Below are 25625 nucleotides of genomic sequence, written 5' to 3' on the forward strand. Positions count from 1 at the left end.
TGGGACCTGCTCTACTCCACACCGGTTTGCTTGGGCCAAGCCCCAAGCCTCCCCGGCCTATTTGGACATTACCCACAATCTCTGTATGCCTAAGCGTTGCTTCTGCCTCCTGCACTGCGATTCTTGGATTCCACTTTCTCCCCTTGATTGGGTTTGGAACCACCTTACTAACTACCGCATCTTTGCTCCCAGATAACAGGAGCTTTGTCCTAACCTTGGTACATTTAAACTCCTCCACTAGACTAGTTACTGGGAGCTGAAGTATGCCTTTCCCATACAGTGCCAGATTTAATATCATCAACTAAATTCAGTAATACACATTAGGCACCCTTACTGATACACAAATCAATGGTGTTAGTGCAGTATGGGCTATGGGCCCAGCTGTTGTGTGCATCCCTGTGACAAATGTTTCAAAGAAGACAAAAAGAGCTATGAATCAATGGCTGCTTAGGTTTATTTCTCAAGGACAAACGCTCACAACATACAATATCATTGCCTGTCAATGCTATAATGAAGACAATACGAAACGTGTACTTGGTGAGCACAGAAAAAGGTGTTGTGCCCATCATCACAGCGTCGCAAGGTGAGACAGTGTGGCATATCTCATTAATTCATACTGTTTATCACTAAAATAACAGACCCTGGCCAAAGGGCTTTACCAATGCCAGCTGCCTCCCTTGTTAATTTGATTCCTCACCTCATCGCCCGGGACTGGAGCAGTCAGTCATTGAGCCGTCCAGACGTTTTGTCTAGACATTTGCTTGTTTCTGGTTTTCCTTCTCCATCACAAGTCTGTTTGTCTGTGTGATCTGGCCAAATAGACTGTATCAGAAAAGGATACATTTTTGTCCTAATCACCTTTTGTAGGACTGATGAGAAGAAACAGATGAGAAATTATGCAGTAGAGGAGGGAGTGAAGGCTATTGTTGGGGGAGGTAGTGGAGGCTAAAACTGAAAAAACATGTCATATTAGAAAAATAAGTAAAAAGTGTAGGGAGCCTGTCAGGAACATAGTCTCTAGCTGTGAGTCATAGCTTTCTGTCAGTTTTCTGTAAGTTGCACAGGAAACGTTTGCTCCGAAACTACCCATATATGATCAGCTGTTTCATATGATGTGTTTTTGATACACAGTTACAGTATTTACCATAAGCCTTTTTAATTACACCAGTGAAATGACGTGGAGAATCTATACTTTCAGAGTGAAATGGATTATGTAGGCAGAGCATCATTTTGGGGAACTAATGAAGTTCCTAAGGTTATTTATCACTTAAATGTGTCCGTGCCTCGGTGAGCATGGGGCCTTTGGAAAAACCACAGTGATTTGGAGCAGGATACCACCCACAGTACAGTTGTACCAGACTGTTGGCCTTCACCCACACCTCCTCACCTGTATCAGTAGGCGGAGGATGTGGGAGAAATGAACAAATTACAGCATGCTCTATTGGAAATGTAAACAACGTTTTTGCCAGCTGACATCCAAACACACACGTCCAACTCGTGATATTGCGCTGCTCGTTATTACTGTACAATGCACAAGGGAACAAAGTCATGCTGTTTTATATAATGGAGAGTGAGCTGGTCATCCCAAAACACATTTGTTTGGACACTGTACATGCTTACATGTGACCATTTTTACATATACAGTATATATATATAGGGCTCTGCTCTAAAACACAAGTGATCTTGCACTCATAGATAATTTTAATTCTTCCTGTATATTAGACTATTAGGTATGAATTCTACCAACTGGTCTTCTTTACCATCATGTTGTTCAGAGCGAGCATACAGGTACAGTGTGTGCTGCCTTTTGAACAAGTGATTTTTGTGACTTTATACCAGACTCTATTTCTTGCCGGTCATGCTTCAGAGCAGAATGTAGATAGGTGAGAACAAATGCCAATTGCTGCTATTTCTGCTGGCTTCCATGTCTCATGCTTGGGCCGTTAGGTGGCTCTTTTATCTGCTCTCCTGGCCCCTGAAAGATGAGGAAGAATGATAAAAAGGGCAGATCAGGGAGAAACAAATTCCCAGAGACAGATAGTAGGACACTGCAGGGTCAGGCTGTGAGAGAGAGAGATTTAGAAAAGAAACCTAAGAGTGGAGGATGTAATGGGGAGCAAGAGAGTGAAACAGAGGTGTGGTTGATGCAGAGAGGGTTTAAGAGCAGAGGAACTGTGTTCAGAGTTAATTCCCTCAAAATGAAAATTTTAAAAGGCTATTGTGTTGGTGACTGGGGTGATAATTCTTGGTGCCCATAACATAGCAGCTCAACTAAAACACTAAAACTATTAGTGCTTACTAGACTCACCGTCATTACCATCTTGAATCTGTGTAGCTATGTCTCACTATCAAGTGCTTCTGTTTCACTTCCACTCTTTTCTCCCTTCCCTCCAATGTTCCTTCCTCGCCAACTGCTTCTTTCCATTTAAATGGGATATTTGGCCTCTAGTTGTTCCAAACATTTGCAGTTTCTAGGATGAATGAATCATGCCTCAACACAGTAGCACTCTAATCTCTCAGTGCTGGGTCTATGTGTTCATGTGTAGCCATGCACTCAATCCGAACGCGAACTGTGTTTGTACACTCCAGTGTGCCTACGAGCAAGAGAAGTTGGAAAAGGTGTTTGTAGGCTCTTTAGAAAAGGATGCACGCCTCCAAGCGTGAGCAGGCGATTGGTGTAGGTGTATGTGTGAACACAAGGGTGAACACAGAGACACCTGTGAGGAAAGGAGGAGAGAAATAGGTTGGAACGAGAGATGGGTTCTTTGGCAGTGTTGCAGAGTTGGGCTGATTTATCATCCCACATTGTGACTCACCATTTGTCAACCATACAGTTTACATTTCAAAGCAGCTACTAAAGGATACAGAGAAAGAGAGAGAATGTGGGGGGAGGAAATGTTTCAGAGGAAATTGCAGAAAGTAGGGCATTAACATTTGTGTTGCTGTAGCCTGCTGAGAAACAAAGCTGTGTAATTTCAATAAAAATGATGATAACGCAGGGTTTTTAGTTTGCAGAATGAATGGTAGTTTGTGTCTAATGCAGAATGGGTTCAGTCTTTAGAATCCATTAGTTTACGTCTACTGTAACTGCCAGGTTGAAGGTGTCCTGATCTTGGTGTGTCTGTATCAACTGTGCGAAGATGAACTAAATCCATTAATGTGAAATCTTTCCAAATAAAGCTTTATCAGGTTGTGCAAATCCCTGACAGGCAGACAGTGTGGCATAACAGTATTTTTGATGTAATTGGATGATGGACACATTTACACATCTTCAGCATCAGTACAGATAGCATATTATAACCTTGTTACGCATGGTTGGTTGACAACGTGTGTGTGTGGGAGGACTGCAGTGTTTGGGTGACTGCCTTAAGCAATCACCATCATGTGAGCCAAGTAATAATGTGTCACTATTGGAAATGTGTACAGTAAATACCTGGCAAAGCTTACACTTGTTTTGTAGTATTGTTTGTTTGTAAACTTCTGTGCATGTAAGACTGACAAAGGTTTCATGCTGTGGCATATGTTTAATGTATATCGAAACACGTATGGTTCTAGACAATTGCCTTTATCACTTTATGTCTGAGTGGTCATCATTTTTTGTATACATGTGTATTGTACACCGTTAGCAGTTCTGACAACACGCCATGTGTATTGTACACATGTATAGCGTACACACGCTAACATAGGTATGCACTTGTCTTCACATGTACCTGAAGACGTTTCTGTTTCCCTCCACTCATTGTGTCACATCTGACTCTTAAAAGCACTTGATGAGCATCAAAGAACACTTAATGTCACCAAACTGAAATGCCTTATGGAGTATTTATGATTACATCTCCTGGGGTGTTCAAACCCAGGCCCCCTCCCACTGTTACGTAATTTCCACTGACAGCTGTTCCATTTGACTCACACAGAGTTGACATCGTTGTTGAACTTATTTAGGTATGCAACATGTCTGGCATGATGAAAGTATGGGCCCGCACAAAGTGAGCAGCAACAACAACCTACAGTGTTCGGTCAGAAAATCGAACCAAATACAGACTCAATGAATATCCAACACAGGAAAAACAGCAATGCATAAACTAATTTAAAACTGCTATTTATTCTTAGACATTGCTCATACTTTGTAGTTTGACTAAACCGTACACAAACTAGACTGGACAGGTGTGCACACAATTCAGGGAAACAAATACAGCATCATCTACAGGAAAGCAACATCAAAGATTCAGCAATAGGGGCGAGACAAATACAGTTTATATACATCAATGCACAGATGGAAATGGCGTCTGATTGGATAATCTCTGTTACTGGTCAAGCTCTTCCACCTACGACAAACATTACTAACAGTTAATAACAGACTAACAGAGTATAACAGAGTTGCAGTGACTGCCTTAGACAGCTTTCTCTCTGCTGTTTAGCCCTAGAGCAGCACCGCCGTTAGCAGTTCTGACAAGTGCAAAGACACTGCAGATTCTGGCTGATACTCTGCACCGGAGCAAGACAGGAGTTTTAACACATAAAGCAATTATCAGTATGCACGAGCATAGGCTTGGCTCGTCAGTGAACCAATCATAGGAAATTGGATCTCTGAAATAACACGCCACTAGGAAGGAATAGGGAATACACTTGTATACAAGTGTATTCAGAGGCAAGGGTGGTTATCAAAATTTCCATATTGTCATTCTTGGGTACTTTTGTGATTCTCATGTTTGAACAACTAAGGAAGGCAATTTTGGGTTGAAAGGACTTCAGCAAAACCTCATGAAACATTCCCCCCCCCCAAAAAAAGGAAATCAGAGATGCATCATAACATTCTTTTCCTTTTCCATTTTTGCATTTTGAAGATATGAATGGAGTATCTCAACATAAGCAATCCTTTCACAACAGTATAATATCCTCCCAAAATAATCCATATGTAGAATTGAATTGCAGACATTCATGGTCTGCAGAAGATGAATCCTAATGACTCTGTTTATCCCTGGCAAATACATTACTTTTAAAATGGCACTGGTGCCTAAATGTTTCCTTTATTAACCTGAATGAATCTTAAAAATGAAATCACTGTTCAAAGACATCAAAGAACGCCTTTTTTTTATTGCTAAGGAAAATTTTAACTTCAAACTGAACTGAATTGAATTTCAGTTAGACTAGGCTAAGATGGCATGGCCCTGTTTGTGACATGGATGGGGCTTCATAGAATCTTAGAATATATTAACTGTCAACAGTTTAAAGTAAACTTAAACTTTCTACATAAAATTTGAGCAGAAACATCCCACAGCAGAGTGGATATAGAAAAAGGTCTGTGCACAGTGTTTGAGAGTTTGTGTCTGTGTGTATTTGTGTGGGTGGTCCATATTGTATACAGCTCTGTGCATTAGCACACAATGTTTTTGGCTGACCGATCCAACACAGCCTCACAAAACTCTGCGAAATCATCAAAATATGTGCACGCACAATATGTAACCTCTGTTGCTAAGGGTCTATCAATCAAAACAATAAACTGTTTGGTGAAGCCGTGAAGGCTAATGTGAGTACACAGTTGAAAAAAAAATAATGTAATGTGGAAAAGTTTCATATACATTTAAAAAATATACATACAAATAAATATAAAACACAACAAATGTACATAAATACATATAATAAAACCTAATGCAAATACAATAATTTGGCACAAAATAACAGTTACTGTACTAATGACAGCAAATAAATTGCTTTGGTATTCTGGGTATAACTAAAACTTCAGTAATTTTTTGAAGAAATATAATCATATTTGCTTTCTCTGGAAAAAAAAGGGGTCACAGCAGCATGGTAACATTGTCGTGGTGAGAATATTGCCACGCTATTACCATTTATTATTGTCCACATACAAGTGTATTAAATCCTATTCAGGCAGTACATATGTAAAATACAGTACATGTACATATAGCACAGTCAGTGGTCCTCCGTAACTCCAGGGGCAGAACAAAGCTGCGCTGCTTTTTATTCTCATATGCTTGGCATTATCTTTGTCCTGCCTTTTTCTGTCAGAGCTGTTTGCTGCACGCTCACCCTGCCAGCAGCTTTTGAACACCTACAGCTCCTAATGAGTGGTAAAAACAGGATACACAGCTGAGGATGGATCATGGATCACATACATCTTACAGATTAATCCTTAGCCTTGAGCAGATCTGTTGTACCCACACACACACATATTTTGGTAGCCTGATAAGACTGATTTGCCATTGGGTTGCCATACATTATTCAGTCTGATGTGCCTTCTTAACCTTTTTTTTTCACCAGGGGAGGAGTTAATTCTGTGCTACCCATAGTATTAGTGTGTGAGTGTGTGTTAGTGCTCACATTAGTATTAGATTCTCTGCTGTTTTTTGGGGGTTTTTTCTGTGGACACTGTTGACATGATGTAACAGTTTGCAAGTGAATGCATAAAGACAGCGTATGTGGTATCTGCAGTATCCTTTCATAGCCTTAGCCTGCTAGCTAATTTATTATTGTAGCTACAGTCAGTGGTGCTTTAACCACGGGTGGCCTATACTGTCTTTGTACTGGATGCAAATATATCAACAATGTTCTACAACAGTAATTAAACAGTTGAAAAAGAAAAAAAAAACTGTTTACATCTTGTGGCTCATGCGCATTCAAACAATTGAACGCATATATGTTGGAAAAACCAATAGGAGCACCGGTCTGCTGAAAGATATTCCCTTGCAGCAAACACAGAAATCCTGCACACTGTCAGACTAGCAGCAAAGAAATTAATAGCAACGTTTCAGTCTTAAACCTTCATCAGGCAAAAGCTAGATATTCCCTCACCATGTCAGCATGAACAAACGACATATGAAATACACAACATGTAAGCATGGCAGCATTGCTTCTGGAATTTTAAGCATACATGTACTATCACTCCCCCGCACATGTGCATACGCACATCATCTAATCACGGTGCCATGCATCAAGGATTATATTTGTATACATTTTCAAAATATAAGTAGCACCAAGAAAGCTGTGGCATTAAATGCACTGATTTTCTGCTTTGAGGCAGAAAAGTGATTATGGATACTTTGCCTAACATTAGGTTTTAAAAGCTTCCTAGAGCTTTTTGTTAAACCTTAGCACACCACAAAAGCGCCTGCTAAAATTTATACAAGCTTCTGTATACAAGCAGTAATAAACAACACATTTCGTTTTGTTTATTGTTTCTGTTTCACTTAACATCCCGCTCTTCTCTCCCTCATCTTTGCTATTTTCTGTGAAGGTAGACAGTAATGGTCCTTGTTTGCACACTTTAGCTTTGCTTTTCTTTACACTCTCCTTTCCTCTTCAGTATATCTCCCTTTCCTTTATTTTTTTTTTCTTTCAACTTCCTCACTTGGTTTGCGACAATGTCTGCCATTTCTGTCTCCTTCCCAATCATCTCCATCCATTTCTTATTTTCCATCTCCCTTCACTTAACTATGTTTGCGATCATTATCTTCCCCTCTTCTACTAGTACTGTCGCCCCCATTTCTCTCTCTCTACCCAGTGACTCTGCCTGGATGGGGAGGCATTGAGGCAGGCAAAGAAGCAGGCTGGGCTGGGCTCTGGGTCATAATGATGGTGCTGGCTTCTATAAAAAGCCTGCAGGCAGCTGAATCGATATCTCCTGTTGTCAAATTGCACGTTACCCAGAGAGAGTGACAGGATCTTGAGTTTCTACTGGCTGCTGCTGTGTCTGCTCTGCGCGTGTATGTGTGCTTCTTGAATCTGTGTGATTGTGGCTCTTGAGTGGTAGTGCATGTACCCTGGCCACAGCAGGACCTTGTATTAGCCGCACTTAATTCTTTGGAGCAGAAAATCTTTCTGGGCTTGTCATTGTGGCACTTGATAAAAAAGCTCTGCCCTGCATTTAACATGCCTGAAACATACACCCCCCCATGTGGCATATCATTATAAAGAGTACTGTTAAAATAATATGAATTTTCCCCTAGCACTGATCATGTTATATATTTTACTAAAATATGTCATGTATATGCTTAGCTGAGCTTGTTTATGGTGTTGTGACTGCTGTGCAGTATTACTTTCCCTTGTATGCAATGCTGAAATAGTTTTTGCCTGGGTTAGCTTTGTCAGAAATAATGGTTTGTAGAGAGTTCACACTGAGGGCTACCCATGTGTGATCTTCTGTGATTCGTTGAGGACGTCTGGTGTTTTTATATGGAAAAGCAAGAGACCGTGCCTAATTTGATAATGAGCAGCCATTAAAATAAACTCACTTAGATTATAACTTAAGAAGTTTTTAAGTTGTCTCTTGGGTCAAACGAGGTCTTTTATAGCTTCACATACTGTCAAGTGCATTTTGTCTTTTCAATAACAATTGTTCAAGTGTTTTTAATTGAAAAGCCACCAACTTTTATCAGAGTTTGTCAAACCTGCTGTATTGAGGCATACATTAGATTTTCAACAAACAGATTTCGTCTTCATCTTATTTTAATCTTATCTTCAATTGATTATTGTTTTATTAACTGGTGCTATGAATATAAATGGAAATATTTCTGTTTCTTCAGCATCTAAATGAGGCAATTTTGACCTAAATGAAACCCAAGCCAGGGTAAACACAGAAACCACTACAGACATGAACTGAGCTTGTCATCGTGGTCATTGTAAACACCTTAGCATGGGATCAGAAATATAGTAGAGTTTAACATAGATGGAAAGACCGGAGAAGTTTTCATTTTCCCAGTCCTCGTATTTTTTTCTTGCTAGTTTTGGTGTGTGAGTTTAGTTTAAGAGATAAAGATTGAAGTGTCTTCACAAGTATATCTTAAATCTGTGTGTGTGTGTGCGTGTGTGCGTGTGTGCGTGTGTGCGTGTGTGTGTGTGTGCGTGTCAGATACATTATTCATCTACACAGCAATTCTTTTGGCTCATTTGCTGCTTCACTGTGATTTGATCTGGACTGACATGTATCCAAAGTCTAACTGAGCTGACACTGTAAATTTGTCTGAAGGCTTTCTATCTTATCACCTGCTGTGTTTGAGATGCTCTGCAGGTGTGGACGTCTGCATGTGACCATTTATTTTACATTAGCACATTGAATCCTCATGGGCTGGTCTGTCCTTTATTGTACATCTCAGCAGTTTGGCAAAATATTCAGCTTATTAGAAGGAGTGCCTATAATAATTTTTCACCAAGCAGTGAATTGATTTATGCTTTTTAAGAAAGAGAGATCTTAGTTTTCTTCATTTTTGAGTGCTGGTTACTATGTTGTGAAAGCCATAACTGATACTCTTTGAAAGAATCGACATTTCTTATGTTTTTTGTGACAATACAGAAGAACTGATTTTGTTACTTTCCTTAACTGAAGATTAGAGTAATGATCACATTTGGAAATAACAATCAGAGAAACAGAAATCCAACACACACAATAATACAGGAATGTATTTTGTTATCATATCAATACATGGGAGCCATGATCAAACTAAATCTAACTGCTGTTAGAGATTCCATGTGGTTCCTGTACAGAAAATTATAACCTGTATAGACTGTGTGCTTAAACTAGCCATACATCCCACTAAGCGGTGACTCTTGAGAGAGTTATACCAACAACAGCTTTAAGTGAAGATAAGGATATGTAAAAAAAAAAAAAAAAAAAAAAGATTAAAAAAAAAAGAAAATTATGTCACATTTTCTACCATCGACTGCATCCCTGTGTATTGTTGTCTGCCACAGTACTTCTTTTGATACCACCATCTGGAGTTGCCCATGCCAGAAATTCAAATTCCACAAATAGGTGCTTTAATCATTCTTAATTCAAGAAGGGCCACTTTTTACATTTTTACTTTGTAGACAGAATTCCCCTACGATTCGGACTCTTTCCCACTTTCAGTCTGGTGCATTTGCAGTCCATTTCTTTGACCTGTAAAAGTCTCTATACTGGTGACATGTTTCCTGCTCCTGGAAGACCAATTTTATTGCCTCAAAGCAGGTTATCTGCAGGTTAATTACTCACTGAGCTGCTCACTGAGATGAAGCCAAGAGTGTACAATTGATGTACAACCCTAGGCGCGTGTGTGTAATTGCTTATACACAATAGTCATTGGTGGCAGTGAGGTTAACCAGTGGTCCATGCATTACCACACCACTGGCATTATTACATACATTACATGTTTATAGAAATTACATAGATTTGATCATTTTTGTGGTAATAACACTGTGTACTGAAAGCAATAATATAAGGTTCTGGCAAGTAAACAGCCAGAAACAGCAAATTACTGTAGAGACCAACAATAACTGCTTTGCCAGAGCGGAACATAATTTACAGGCTGAGCTAAAACCAGAGAGAAGTGAGGGTGTGAACAATTTTGTTATCATGAAAGATTATAGTCCACATGACAACCTCCCAGCCCAACCTTGATTTGGTAAAGGCGGAGCCATGTCCTACCTACCTCCCCAGATGAATATCTTCATTTTCTCAGTGTTTCAGGTCATGGTCAATTACAGACCTGTTTCAGTAAACATTAAAACGTGTCTCAAGGGCACTTAAACAGCACAGGCATCACCAGTACTGGGTACTTGCTGCTCCTCCCCAGTGATAACAACTGTGTTATCTTTCAATCGTTTTGTTTTCAACTGTTCTCTTGCTGCCAGAAACTTACTTTTTGACTGTAATCTCTGCATCCACCGGCAGCTGGTTGTGTTTGGATGTCATGCCATGTTGTGTATTTTGAGCGTCATTTTACTAGATTTTAATTTTCAGTGAAACGATCTACATAATAACAGAACAAATTGAAGCAATAACAGTCGAAGATATTCATATGTTCAGTTCACTATTTCAGTAATGATTCTTCTTTATCACATCATAGTCGCGATTAAAAATGCATTTTAAGAATTAAAAGTATAACACCACATATTTCAGACAAGTTGAAACAGAGGTTAGATTTTTAGATGAGACAGAGACAATGGAACGAGAAGAGCATTTTAGCATTTTGTAAAGCTGTTTGTCATGTCATTGACATTAGTGCTAATTGGCTTTCTGATGCTGTTCGCTCAGAGATCATTTTGGCAAAAATAGTGAATATTAAAGATTTTTGGCACGCTAGTGTTAAGGCAAGGACATGACAACTTTGGTTATACAGAGACTTTTACAGAAGCAGATCAAAGTGCTTTACATATTGCAGACAATACCTTAAAAAAGCAGTTCAAAGATAATGACAAGTCATTATCTGACAATGTGAAATTAGATATAGAAAAAATTTAATGCAATAAAATTTTCAACTAGGAAAGGCATTAAAGTTATGGTGCATTTACAGTGCACTGAATAATAAATAAAAGTGCAGTATGGGAAATAAATCCACAAGACCAGTCGGCCAGTGATAATGAGCTGAACTTGAATTCAACACAGATTGTGGCCCATGTGACCTTGAAATGAAAGAAGAGTTATGTAGAGAGCAGATGTGCTTCAGCATTTTAATCACAATGATGTGAAACAGTCAAACAGCCAATTACATGCACACATCTTTGAATTATGAGGGTCTGAGCAAGACAAATGCCTTCTCTCACAGCTCCTACCACATCAGAGGAGCGCAGTCAGAAGAGGCAATAGAGTGTGTTATAAGACGTATTCACAGGGTGCTGTTTACACTAATCAAAGCCTTTTTAGTGAGATAGGTTTATTTCTTCCCAACAAATCACAAGTAAACTGATGAAATGAGCATTCATTCATTTTTTAAAATATTGGTAATTTTCAACAATATATTTTAACCGGATGAAGGATTTTAGTCATCGTTACCCTTTGAGTGAGAGAGAGTGACCAAAACACTGACTCCCAACAGTTCTATTTACAGCCATAAAAAGCAGCAGCATAAGAAAGTGAACTAAATGATGTGTTCTGTCTGTCTGTCGATCTCCTCTGCTCTTAAGTCAAAGAAGCTCCTACACACAACAAGCAGCTTCATTACAATCAGCTGATTGTGGAGTATGTGTGTGTGTGTGTGTGTGTGTGTGTGTGTGTGTGTGTGTGTGTGTGTGTGTGTGTGTGTGTGTGCGCGCACACGTATTGCAAGCATCGGTTATATGCGGTTATACACGTGAAACTGTGCCAGGCAAATTAAATTTAGTATTCATTTGGTCTGTCAGCCAACTCTGTTAGTAAGAAAACATCGTAGAGTGCTAATGCACAGAGCTGTATACTGTATGTATCACCCTCACAGATACACACAAACACAAACTCACACACACTGTGCACACACCTTTTTCTGTATCCACTCTGCTGTGAGATGTTTATGCTCAAATCCGAATTACCCAGCTGTGTCCCCACTGCTTCACCAGCATTATTAAACACACAGCAGTTATTATACACCCCCCCCCCTCACAAACAACACACACACAAACAGAGGGAATAGAAAAGAGAAGCAGCACAAGATTAACTGATTTACGCAGGATGAAAGAGATTTTTGAGTGTGGATTGGGGAAATGAAGAGGATGAGTAGATAGCAGGTCAATTACACCGAGAAGCAAAGTCTCACATTGGGATCAATTCAAGAGAAAACCACAGTGGTGTAATTTTAAAGGAATTCCCTGACTGTAGTCAACACTGAACTTGAATGTCAGCACTTGTCAAACTACCCCAGGTATTACAACCACTGCTTGTGGAAAAAAACGTGGTTGTAGGATATGTAACGCTAGCTTCTATCTCTGAGCCAGAAAATCTGAATTTGAGCCGAAAGGCGGCTGGGTAGAGCTGAGGTGTAACATGGCCACCACAGCAATGCTGACAGGCTGAAATGCCTGTCAGTCAAGCAAAAACAACATAATGCTCTTTAAAGATTGATGAAGTATCTCCTCAGTGGAACAATGATTCTCGAAATTGTCACAAAGACACAAGTCTCTTGCAACCATTAGAGGAACTGACTTCACCACTTAACCGTGGTGGTAGCCGTTAATGGCCAAAAATGGATTGTGAATTATATTTATTTATATTTATATAATTATATATCAACAAAACAAAAAGAAAACAGAGTATTTTCTCTCTCCATCAGATTCACATTTCAAAATTTATAAACTCATCACATATTATAAACTTTATTTGACTATCCTTTACTAAAAAAAGAAATTACAATCTCACCGCAAACATCTCGGCTCAAATCAACGACAGGAAACACAGAAATACTGCATGTTTTCTCACTGTTAATGATGAGTAAATAAATGCTGGAAAGAAACTCCAATCATCTGATGCCTCCTTTGTATCACATGTAGTTGTGACTTTTGATAACAGTATATAAAGTAGACACAAATACAGGGACAGTGATCAGTATTAACATTAATACTTTTAAACAATTATGCAATTTTTACATGTTGGGGGTTGATTCCCAAACTCAGAGAACATAGTGTTTCGGGCTGTGATGCCCATCATGCATTCAGACTACATTGGCTACCATTAGGGGTGGGCTATCTGCCAATAAGATCACGACAACCTTTTGGGTAAAATCGCAATTCACAATCTTAATCACGATCTGCATTCGGTTTCCGCTCTGATTTAATTATGAAAGTCCCGACTGGAAGTTGTGATTTGTATCTTTCTGCCGCTTTGACGCTTCTTCTGGGCGTTTGTCTGCTCTCTGCGGCTCTTCGTCCCCAATGTTGTCCTTTGTTGACAAATTGTGTCACAACCAATAACACTTTTTGTTTTTTCATGCGGAGTATTCATTTGGACAGTGCTGTGATTTATTTATGAGGTGCCACATCTAAGTGTTTTGATTTGGAAGTTCAATCGCTGCTGACTCACCGCTATTAGCCAACCTGTCAAATGCTGGGAAGACCAACAGTAGTCACTGTGAGGGGTGTGTATGCACACGTGTAGCACACAAACACACACTCCTGTTTGAACTGCATGAAACCTGAGCAATAAAGTTAAAAAGTAAACATGAAACTGCTAAAATAATTTGTAAATACAACAAGTAAACATGCACAAACAAAACTGTGTCACATAAACACAACACAAGTCATTAAGTCGCTTTCGGGGACATTATAGAGACAGCCGGAGCGACCATCGTGTCCTTGGTCATCTCTCCTACCAAGGCCCATCCCTCCTCCCCAGTTTAGCCAGGTGGCCAGTTCTAGGAAGAATCCTGGTTGTTCCAAACATTTTCTATTTTAAGAATGATGGAGGCCTCTGCTCTCTTATGAGCCTTTTTTTAGGCCTTCCCCAGATCTGTTCCTCGACAGAATCTTGTCTCTCAGCTCTGCAGGCAGTTTCTTCTTCCTCCTGACTTGTTTTCTGCTCTAATATGCACTGTCAGCTATGAGACCATATATAGACAGGTGTGCCTTTCCAAATCATGTTCAACAAACTGAATTAACCCCAGGTGAACTCTAACCAAGGTGTACAAACATCTCAAAAATCACCAAGAGAAATGACAGGCACCTGAGCTAAATTTCAAGTGTCATAACAAAGGGTCTGCGTGCTTGCATCTTGGGCTGAACAATTAATATAGAGTGTAGATTGAATGGAACAAATTGTTTAGGGCTGCAACAAATAAAATATGAAAAAATGAATCGGGTCTGAACCCTTTCCAGATGCACTGTGGATCGACCTTTCTTTGAAAGTAAAATTATCATGAGGAGAAAGCAGTAATCAACAGTACTAAACAACAAGTAACAAAATAATACGAGTTGGATCCAACAATCACAATCCCTGAATAATGCATTTTACATGCTCTATTTTACCATTACAAAAACATACACCTGTCTGTTTTATATTTGTTCAGGTTGCTCTGATTTTTTCAACCCACTGTTTGTTCCTTCCACTGATTACAGCAATGACGAGATAACTGAACTGAAAAAATTGTGAATGCAATGCAGCATACCAACAAAACAACAAAGTTGTAGCAGAGTTGTGATCCATAGTGTTTGATGTTTATCATCACTCCAGTTGTGAGAAGATGTTTTCTGACATACACATATGAACTTTGTGTAAAACAGTCCATACTACAGGAGTAGCATATAGATGAACCGACACTGCACAGAAAAGACACCTACACTATTGAACCCGAACACTGTGCACATGGGAAGTGTTCATCACATGCTCCATGTGTTATAACACTATTCAAGGTGTTAAATGAGGCTTTTGCGAGCCATCTTATCACACCACATATCCATAAGGTGTCTTAACATTTTGCTCGCTCTTATTTCTCACTCATATCAGAATCATCTGGTAGGAACATATGGACTCCATGTACACATTTAAATGCATCTCGTATGAATTGTATCTAGATATGGTTTTAACCGGATTATATTTACACCTTAGATCTGATTGTTCTGTCACATCCTCCTCTCGTTCGTTTGCATGAGACCAAAAAAAACAACAAACAAACAAAAAAAAAAAAGAAGATGGAAATGGTAGCCATCCGTGAAGCTGTGTTATTGTGTTTGCGTGCTTTTCGAAGTGGGGGAGGAAGACGTCTTTGACAACTGGAATGCCAAAGACGAAAGCAGAGGAGAATGCTGATTTATGTTGTATGCTGCCATCGTACCGGTTTGGAACAGTCACATGCGATTATGTATTTCCACCCATGTAGCTGTATGAGGATTGACATTGCAATGTAATTACACTTGTATTCAATGTGGTCACAATGGAAATCTGACCACCACCCTCAATGCATATTGGGTGCACTTATGCTTTCATGTTGTCAAGCACTGTCCGATTGCATTCCAATCACCCAAAACGCATTTTAATGTTTTTTGTGGTGTGATATTTAAAGTTTTTACCCTGAACTATCCACACTGTTATGGATACTGTAAATAATAGGCATTCTCCTGTCTTTTCTCTGTAAAATCCCCCATCCACTTTATTTTTCAAATAAGACACACATGGTGTGGAGTTGACAGAACAAGATGAAAATACCTGGTGTCTGCAGGTCTGTTACAGTCTGTGATTCAGCTGTCTGAATGAGAGGAAACCAGACATGGCAGATAACACCTGACTGGCAACATGGTTCAGCCCCAAAGACAGAGTTGGTCTTAGTATGGTCTCTACTGAATGAATGAATGAATAAATTATCCTGACCTTAACTGTTGCCATATTCTTGACTCTTGACTTCCTTCCAGCTACTTTCTCTACACGGCCACGAAGCTGACTCATTTAATCTGATTCCCCAGTTACTGCCACCACAGTAATTAAATATTGCATAAAGGAGCTGTAGAATTATATATTTTTTGTTTACTCACTAAGTCATCACTATCAGCATCATCGCATATTCTTAGCTTTTACTGTATATGCTTGTCAAGGAAAGAGTCAGCAGAGATTCTGGGCTTTGCTGAAAACATTCAGGGCATCCCTACTCCCTCTCTCTTTTAAAATAGAGTCAACTATTTCTCTCAACAATTAACCTCTCAGTAGTTTACTGTATGTAAAATAGTGGCCTTTGTTACAATTTTGAAAGTCATTGTTGTACTCTCAAGGGTCTAAAATGGGAGGCGTTGACCATTATAAAGATTTTTAAGCAAGTTTTTGATTTTTGAGGGACATTTTGGGTGAAAGACAGGTGTTTAACGGCGTGCGTGTGTCTGATTAACTGACCCCCTGTGTTTCTGTTTTTTGCTCTTTTTGTTCTGTAGGTAGTTACTTTGTGCCGTTCTGGTGTGAGAGTTATATAGTTATCTCAAAAATTCCCACAATGGAGGAAATCAGTGTTCATGGCATGTACACTATATTGTTAACAGTACCACCATACACTGTGTCGCAATGTTGGAGTCAAACAAGGTCAAATGCTTCAGAGGATATAGTGGACGAAAATTTTCAAGAGTCTGTGAAAGGATGCACAAGATTGAAGTAGAGAACAAAGAGGTAGCAGGTGAATTAAGGTTCTTATTGTAAGTAACAATCAGCTTTGTCCCCTGCTTCATCTTTATGTATGGCCAGTTATATACTGACTGGAAGTAGGGGACTGCACAGGAGCCTTGTGCTTAGTTCTGGTGTTTGTTCTTCAAACATCATGTAGATAAGAGCCTTGTGATGTTGATTTACCATTGACAGCTGATTGGCCTTTTCTTGCTGTATTCATATTGGCGTAAATGTTTACATAAGTAATTAAGGTGTGGCCAATTTTAATCAACCGCTGTGATTAAATGCTGTGATGAAATGAAAAAGTTCCCCTCCCCCTTCCCTTCCTTTGTTATCTTGGCTTCTTGTCACTGCAAAACGAACAAAAACATTTGCCATTTTTTTCTAGCATTGGACTTATTGTATGTGTCGCCTTCCCTGCTGAGATAAATACGCACTTCTGATTGGAGCTTATTGTGTGCTGCTCTAGATTCATGTTTGAAACTAATTTGATTGTTTATCCACAGTCGGTAATAATTTATAGAAAATTGTAGTTGTTTTAGTCCTTTGAGCCATACAGCTGTGGAGGTGTTATCTTAAAGCAGAAAGTGCAAACAATACCCTCATGCCCTTATCACTTCTTGATGAAGCAGACATGCAGCTTATTTCCTTGGTTACTCTTCGCGGTAAAAAGTTTGTTAATCGTGAATCTGTGGAAGTGATCTATTTTTCTCAGATGAGCATTTTAATGCATTTTTTGTAAAGTGCATCTTGAACCCACTTTTGCTCAGGTTTTTATTTCCATTCTAGCTGTAAATTGTTAAGTGTAATTATAAACAAAAAAGAAACACCCTCTGGAAAAACAATGATATGCGATTATATGCTGCAGCACATAGACCCGAGTTTGCAGCCAACTGTGTCACGTAACGAGAACTGTTTGTTGGTTAAATGTTAATGCATGCTGTAACTGATTTTCCTGTTGCTTAGGCTATGAAGCAGAAAATAACCACAGATTTAGAAGTAATGTTTCTTTCTGTGCGTCTTCCACTAAGAGGTGTACACAAGGAAGATAAAAAGAGGATAAAGATGAGGAAAGCTGATTTATTTGATTTGCAATACTGAACATGACTGGAGTCATTTCACATCACTAAGTTATTGAACATTTCTTTTGACAATAAATTCGCCCCCTCTCCGCCTTTCCTTTAAAATCTCACGACTCAAGTTGTATCAACAGACATCTTCTTTGTGTGTCTTCTTGTGCACATGTGCAGTTGTGTGTGCGACACGGCTGTTCTGTGATCAAAGATATATATACACTGGTTTGCCTCATCAGCTGTTCACACCAAAGAAAGCTGTTAAAAAAAAACGTATGTTGTAATGTCATTTCATAACTTTCATTTGCTGTCACTTATTGGTTTTCCAAGCAGAAATCACCAAATACAGCAGACGGCTCCGACAATTTCTCATTGGCATTGTCTCCTGTCAGCTAGCAATAATACAGTGTTTGTCTCCTGTATGGATGTAGGCGACTTCACCTTCACGTCAGCTTTGTGTTTTGACAGCATCTTATGTGTTTTGATGTTGGTCCCAAGTGTGATGTGAATTTGAATAGGTTGTGTACAAAGACTTGCCTGTCAGGGAGACAATGATGCAGACTGACAGAGAGATGATTTAAGTCACTCGCGAACCATTCCCTTTCAAGGCAGCCCTTGAATCTCACACGCATGCACCGGTTCCTCTTTGTTGAGTGACTGGACTAAGCAATGGTCAGTGCATTGTAATGTATTACAAAAGTCTCTGCCATAATTTGACATTTGATACATCCACCACTTTGGAGGCCAGAAAAGATTCAATCTCCTACGTGTTGAATTTTCATGTTATTATTTAGCATCTTTCAAATGATTGTGATTGTGATGCAGAAAATTACACCAGTGTAGGCTTGTGTCACATAAGGCAGGCCTCACTCACACTTTCAAGACTGAAACTTTATAAGACACTCACAAACAACGGCCTCTTTTTTTTTTTTTATTTAAGCTTTCCTGCTGGTAGTCACCAGCTGTGTGAGTATTCAGAGGAGAAATACATATATACTGTGTAACCAAATGGACAGACCTGATTTCTTTCAGTTTGGTGGCTCAACATGGGTGCATGCATGAGTGCAGGTCTCTTTTTTTCGCCGTGTTTTTCTCACTGATGTGATTCGGATGATTTGAATGAGAGGGAATGAAAAAGACATGACAGATGGAGAGACGGGGAAGAAATCAATTGGAGAATTTCTATTTGATGCTCTGTTTTTTCTCTGAAACCTTCTCATTTTCATGGAGTTTGTTCTTGGCCTGCCTTCTTCAATCTTTTGGAATTTCATTACAGGGGATTGTGGTTTCCCAGTAACACAAAGTAAACATATTAATTAATCTCAAATCTAATAGAACCTACACTGGCTGAAACAGCTGACGCATGGATATGGTTGCCTGCAATGTATTTGTGATACATTGCAATACATTGTAATACATATTACATGTATTCATGTAATATGGACCCAAACCCAAAATGTGTCCAGAACCGGTCCTCAGAATAAAAACAAGTACAGTCATAAGAAATACTTGTTGCATACTTGTTTATTATTATATATTTTATTTTTTTTAAAGAAGTTAAAAATTATTTGGCACAAGACTGAAACTCATGAGCATTTTGAACCTGAACTGTCAGAGTCCTTCTTCCCCAGTGCATCTGAGATCAGCAGCCTGGTTCAACAATTCACCATATCAGAGTCCGTGGGTGCTGCTGCTGCTGCTGCTGCTGCTGTTGTAGATGTGATAAGTCAGTCTAGCAAGACAGTCTGGAAGTTTCTGCCTTGTTGGTTTCAGAGTGCATTGTGAATCTGAAATGAGATGTGCTCACTCTGCATGCTATCAATCTGTTGAATTTCTGATTGAATTCACTAACATATCTGCTATGTACAACATTACTGAACATAACTAGTGTTGGGTGCTTGAAATCCAAATGTTTTGTGCATTTATCATTTAGTTATGTTTGTCTAATTTATGATGTTGGGTCTGAGCTCTGCCTCATGAGTGGGAACCCATAAGTTCGACCTTCGAAAATATTAATATAAAAAAATTATAAATTAAATAATAACTTTAAAATGAATTAAAGTCCTCAGGGGCACCAGCCTAAAACTAATAGGCAAAATAGCCAATATTGGTTCAGTCTCAAATTATTACTATTAATCTGGAACTCCCATATGAACAGTAAGTAAAGGTTGATGGATTGGAATTCTACTGAGTAGAGTTTGGCAATACTCGCACTTGTGCAACATTAAAACAGTAGTTACACTTCACTTACGTTCTGAAGCCTCCTACTCTCCATTCTGACTCATATTCATATTCCTCTATTTTTTCACTGTCAGACAACTGAACAAATATTTGATTGTGGCTCATACATGTTACGGTTGCCTTGAGCTGTTTGCAAGGTGTTGTGAGTAACCATTAATGCGAAGTGAGATGGATAGAAATCTCTGGAGAAGAAGGGGGTTACAAACTAGCGACATCATGCGGTTCGTATAGGAACTTCATCACATTTAACACAATCATGAGATGTAGCATAAAAACTGTCCACTGGAAGTAAAGGTTATGCCAATATGGGTAGAAGAAAGTGAAAGCCTTATCCACCTGATTTTTGAAGACATAACAATAATAATAAGAGCCATGTCACTGAGAAAAACAGCTTGAATTACAAATAATGACGTTTTTATAATGTGAAAAAACAAGAAGTGACACAGAAGGAAACTGAAACAGACAAAACTGACAAACATACAGACAGTACTTTTTATGCCTTGGCTTGGCTTACGACAATCCACAAAGTTGGCAGCTTTATACGGAGATACCCGATTACCTATTATTGGTTCAAACTACCACAGCATCATGACTGGAATGAATAGATAAAGGGGTTTACATCTGTACACAAAAAGATAAATTAAAAGCTAATAATTAAAAGTTGATTAATGGTCAGACTCAACAGGGTCGTTTTGTTTACTGCCGAACTGCTCATATGTGGATCTTTGCTGTACCTTGAGCAACATTGGCAACAGGGTTGAATTCTGAACAACCTGTAGTGATAAAATAGCTCCTCCTGAACCAGATCCAATTGGCTCTGTTTTCATGCTGTGTCATGTCCCCCTCCTGCTGATTTCCACCTGCATTGAGGGATTTGCTTGGTGATTTTGCTTCCTCTGGTTACCATACTTTAAACAAAATGCATGTAGATTTATTTGCTGATCACAGAACTATTCCTCTACACACTGTATATTTCAGCATGGATATAAAGCTAGAATGTGTTGTTTATTACACATAAGGAAATGACTAGAAATGGATAAAGGACATGATGGAATAACAAAATCAACCAGTGGTTAAATCGCCATCTGTCAGTTTTTGCGAGTGTGCAGTAAATGTATTATTTATGCTGTTAGTTTGCACTGCTTATTTGCTGGACAGATTAAAGCCCAGTTGGTCCGCGTTACCACCAATCACACATAGCAGTTCAGTGTTTCATTTTTTTATAGTGAAATTCTTTCCTAGGGCTTCCAGGTCACATTACATTTTCAAAAAAATGTAAAAGTAGCCTTAGAGTGTGTTCATTGGAAATTCATCTGATGGAAATCTTGTACAGATAGTCTTACAATTATGTTGCACATATAATATACTGAGAGTGTTATTTGTTGGTGTGAACTTTACTTATTTACTTACCCTCTAACACAACTAATTAAGCTGCACTGCTCTTGACAACATGTGTGAGATATGCTACTTGCATTTCTAAGTTTGCCCTAAATTTAATGAGACAGATGTTATTTTTTTGCGTCTGATCTGTTAGTTTATTGTAATGTCAAATGCGAGATTATTTATTTTGAAACATGACTGGGCCTGGTCAGTGGCACCAGCAGGACTATATTTCATAGCGCATAAGAGCCGCCTGTCTGCTAGGCCTACCTTTAGGTTTCCCCACACACATACATATGTCTACTTAGCGTTAAAGTTATGACATGATACCACAATAAAACTCTGATTAGCCTGATTAGCCACATGCATTTCAAAGATCAACCAACAGGCCTGAAAAACAACAACAGCAAGGGAATAACTGTTTAAGAGATATGCTGATTCAAATAATGCTCACTTTGGAGGCTGTAGTTTGTGGAGCTGTTTTATTGTATTGCATTACACTGAAAGGTGTTTCTAATATTTAGTCTGATGAAAAAAAACACAAACGTGAACAAAATAAAAACACATTTATTATAAGAGCATCAAGGAATTAAATTTACAGGTTGAAATTTAAAAGACATCTATTTCTGTAAATTGGATGACATGAAACCTTTGCACTGGTGAAGTAGAAAGCCAGGCACACACAGCACCTCACCTGTGCTTGTGTGGATGTTTCACTGTGAGCTTGAATGCCCTGGGGTGGGAGTAGAGGTTCAGTTGGTAGTGTGTCAGCAATCATCAAACAGCACAATCCCCTTTTTTTTCAAATCCAGTCATCCTTTATGACTACATTTGACATTGCCTTTGACATTACCTGCCTTGTTATACACAAGTTGCTGTAGCATTCGGCGCTACTTCAGCTTCTGTGCAATTACAGTTGGTGCACATACACCCTCACAAAATAATATAGGATCAATTTTTGTTAAAGGCTTGTTTTACATTGAGAAGTTGATGAAGTCAATAACATAGAAAAGACCTGGGTAAATATTTAAATCTGGGGACTATAAATTATAGCAGTTGAAGAGAGTTATTGTTGGGCCCTGGCCCTAACAGTAAAATAGTTGCCTATCACTCTTAAAGAAACATACAGATATTTACTTTTTTGGCTGTGTTGTGTTGATATACCCATAGTGCATTTTTGTACACACTTCCTTGACTCTGTGATGCCATCAGACTGGGACGACCTGGGGTGGACTGCTACTGTCAACATGAGAGCGGAGCAGCTGTTCTTCAACTGCAGTTCCTCATCAATGAGGTAAGACAGACTCCATTACAATCCAGTCTTAAAGCTGTGTTTTTAAAAATCTGATTGACTTTCCCTTTCTGGCCTGAAGTGTTTGTGATAGCCTGAATTTTAGAGAGTTCATTGGATTTTGAATGAATGATCTTAACCATGTTACCAACAACCTTGGATCAGTCGTCTTAATCAAAGCTTAGTGTTTTGTATTTTGCTGATGATCATAATGATGATGACAATTACCCTTTTCAATAGTTTTTGGATGACAGTGGAGTTGAATTAATTGAATGGATAGTAGATTGGAATTATGACTCTGTAGCTGCTGGTTAGTAGCGTTCATTAATTGTGCAGTCATTATTTCTTATTTTATGGGATTTGTGGGCTTAGTGTCCTCCAATATCTGACACCTGAAATTCATTGAACAAATAAAGCAAAAACAGCATCTCACAGAAGACTTAATTGTGAAGCAAGTTCTGCAGTTACAGTTTCTGCTGTTACAATTCTTTCTGGTCTCTGTTAGAGGTTTATTAGTGTAAAATTATGGTCATTGCTGCAGAGTTAGATTGTAAAATGGAGACCATATGATCACTTATCACTTAAATCAGAACTTAAGTCAGAAGATGTGATTGAGGTTTTATATTGTTCAGTGGGAAACAGTAGCCAGAAATCAAGTTGTATCAGTAGGAAATATCTCAATTCACCTGTTGGAAAGCACTTAGTGAGCGGGGAAAGACATGGGTTGCTAGAAAGGAGATTTGAAAATCAGAAAATTATAATCTCAGTGCACCCTGGGAACAATCTCATGTGATTGCATGAGTGATGCGTTCAGTTTCACATCAGTGTTATTGTTCTTGACTGTAGCGGGCTTTGGTTTGAAATTCAGTGGATGGATTTTTCTCAGTTAATAGAAGGGTGAACTTGAGAAAGAAATCCATGTCTTTGAAAGCACATATTGACGTATTAGGGTAGAGACCTTTTGGCATCCAGTCCTATGGAGTGGTTTACTAAATCACGGTTGTTTCATGTGGAGGAGCTGATGACATAGGGAACACAGGAGACTAAACACTGCACAATGAACCACTTAAATTAAAGGAATGTTACGATCGTTATTTGCTCAAATACACAGAGTTCGTCCTCTTTGCCTTTAAAACTGTTTTCCCTCACTGTCTGCTTTTCTCCTGACAGACTAGCACTGTGTGGGCTGACACATGGCAGTGCTCTGAGTCAAGTGGTTTGTTTTAAGACTTTAGGAGGAGCTTCGTCAGTGCGCTCCAGTTTAATGCTATATTTTGTTTACTAACACAATACTGTAGGTGTATTATAGAAATACAGGGGTCCTTATGTTAAAGAGCAGAAGCCAAGTCACACGGATCTGGAACACAGAGCTGTCTCTCCCCTCTGTGTTACGCTTTCTTGTTTCTCCTTTATTCTGCTGTAATCTGTGTGTTCTTCCTGCCGCTCTGCTTTTTTTCTGTACCCACTCTATTTCTTTTTAAGCCCACTGGCTCTTTCAGCCCACTTCTCCATCACTCATTGGCCTACTTGTGATGTGTCTGAGGCAAATAGATGTGGATGGGTCTGACGAAGAGTGTGTGTGTGTGTGTGTGTGTGTGTGTGAGAGAGACAGGTATTAACTTTGTGTGTGGATGAGTATGTGTGTATGGGTTTGAGACTTAGTGACTTGTGTTGTATTTTATGTGTGTGTGTGTGTGTTTATAATTTTGTTTGTGCATGTGCAAATAGGAGTGTGTGTTCGTGTGCTACATGTGTGCATACACACCCCTCACAGTGACAACTGTCGGTCTTCGCGTCGTTTGACAGGTTGGCTAATAGCAGTGCTGTATGTCAGTGCCCTCTCTTGGATTCAGTGTGTGGGCTGTGAGCCACCCTACTGATGGTTGATTTGCATATTCAGACCAGCCTCTTGACATTCAGTGAGGTGTAAAGATTTACTCACATTAGACATATGAGCTTGCAGGTACCTGTGAATGTTAAGCTTTGTTTCTCTCGTCTCTATATCACACTTTAGTCACGTAATTCATATCTAGTCGCCAGCGGGTTTATTATGCAGTCATAATCTCATACAATGTTATCCTTGTAAGCCTCTCGAAATTTTATGTGAGGAGAGATTTTTTTTTCTGCCACATTGTGGAGGGTATGAATAGGCTAATTAATGCGTTTGTTTGCCTATTCTGAATTCATTACTTTGCGTGATGAATAATACATCTAAAGAGGCTGAGGGGGCTGCTGAAAGTTGGTATCAGATGAGGTGTGGTGGTGGGGAAGGAAAAAGATCCTCCCTCCCTCAGCACGACTGAGGGAGGAAGGATGGGTCAGCAGAGAAATATTTAGTGGTGAATGTATACCTTAAAACAGATATAAAAATCGGCAGAAATCATGAGATACAGGCTAAAGTATACCGTAACTGCACCTGGTTGTCTTGCCTGTGTTGCCATCAAGACGTCAAGAAAATTATACCATAATGAAGTTGCAGACCCGGCTCTCACCCTGTTTACCTCTCCTGTTCTCTCTTCTCCCCATCTGATATGATTTCTTCATTAGCTGCTGCTCCACCTCCTCTCACTCCATTTCACTCTCTCCTCCTATGCATGCTTCAATCTCCAAAATTATCCTTTTGTGTTTGTGAAGTGATTAGTGGTTCTATAGAAGTGACAGAAAGGATTATGGAACTTGATGTTGAGTAAGGCTAGCAAGTCTGTGCTGAATTATCTCTATTTAGGTCCATCACATCATCTCTCAGCTCTGTTAGATTTATCTCTCCTTTGTAAACCTCCGTATGTTGTGTAAGCTTCAACCAGCAGGTAGCACACAGCTCAGT

General features: G+C 39.1%; 1 protein-coding gene and 1 long non-coding RNA gene across 3 annotated transcripts in view; one reads left to right on the forward strand and one right to left on the reverse strand.

The window, feature by feature from the left end:
- Positions 1 to 277, reverse strand: part of LOC147818035 (uncharacterized) — a 1014-nt gene extending 737 nt beyond the window's left edge. The window contains exon 1 of the long non-coding RNA XR_015438374.1: positions 7 to 277. This is a non-coding gene — a long non-coding RNA (uncharacterized LOC147818035). The remainder of the gene's footprint in view (positions 1 to 6) is intronic.
- Positions 1 to 25625, forward strand: part of stxbp5l (syntaxin binding protein 5L) — a 135705-nt gene that overhangs the window by 36615 nt on the left and 73465 nt on the right. For both annotated transcript variants that reach the window (XM_087178941.1, XM_023424892.2), the window contains exon 3: positions 22723 to 22804. In XM_087178941.1, coding sequence (XP_087035067.1) covers positions 22723 to 22804 — 82 coding nt within the window. The remainder of the gene's footprint in view (positions 1 to 22722; positions 22805 to 25625) is intronic.

Source organism: Seriola lalandi, unplaced genomic scaffold (assembly GCF_002814215.2).
Source record: "Seriola lalandi dorsalis isolate HSWRI2012SDOR001 ecotype SW California unplaced genomic scaffold, Sedor1 jcf7180002054758, whole genome shotgun sequence".
NCBI classification, from domain to species: Eukaryota; Metazoa; Chordata; class Actinopteri; order Carangiformes; family Carangidae; genus Seriola; species Seriola lalandi.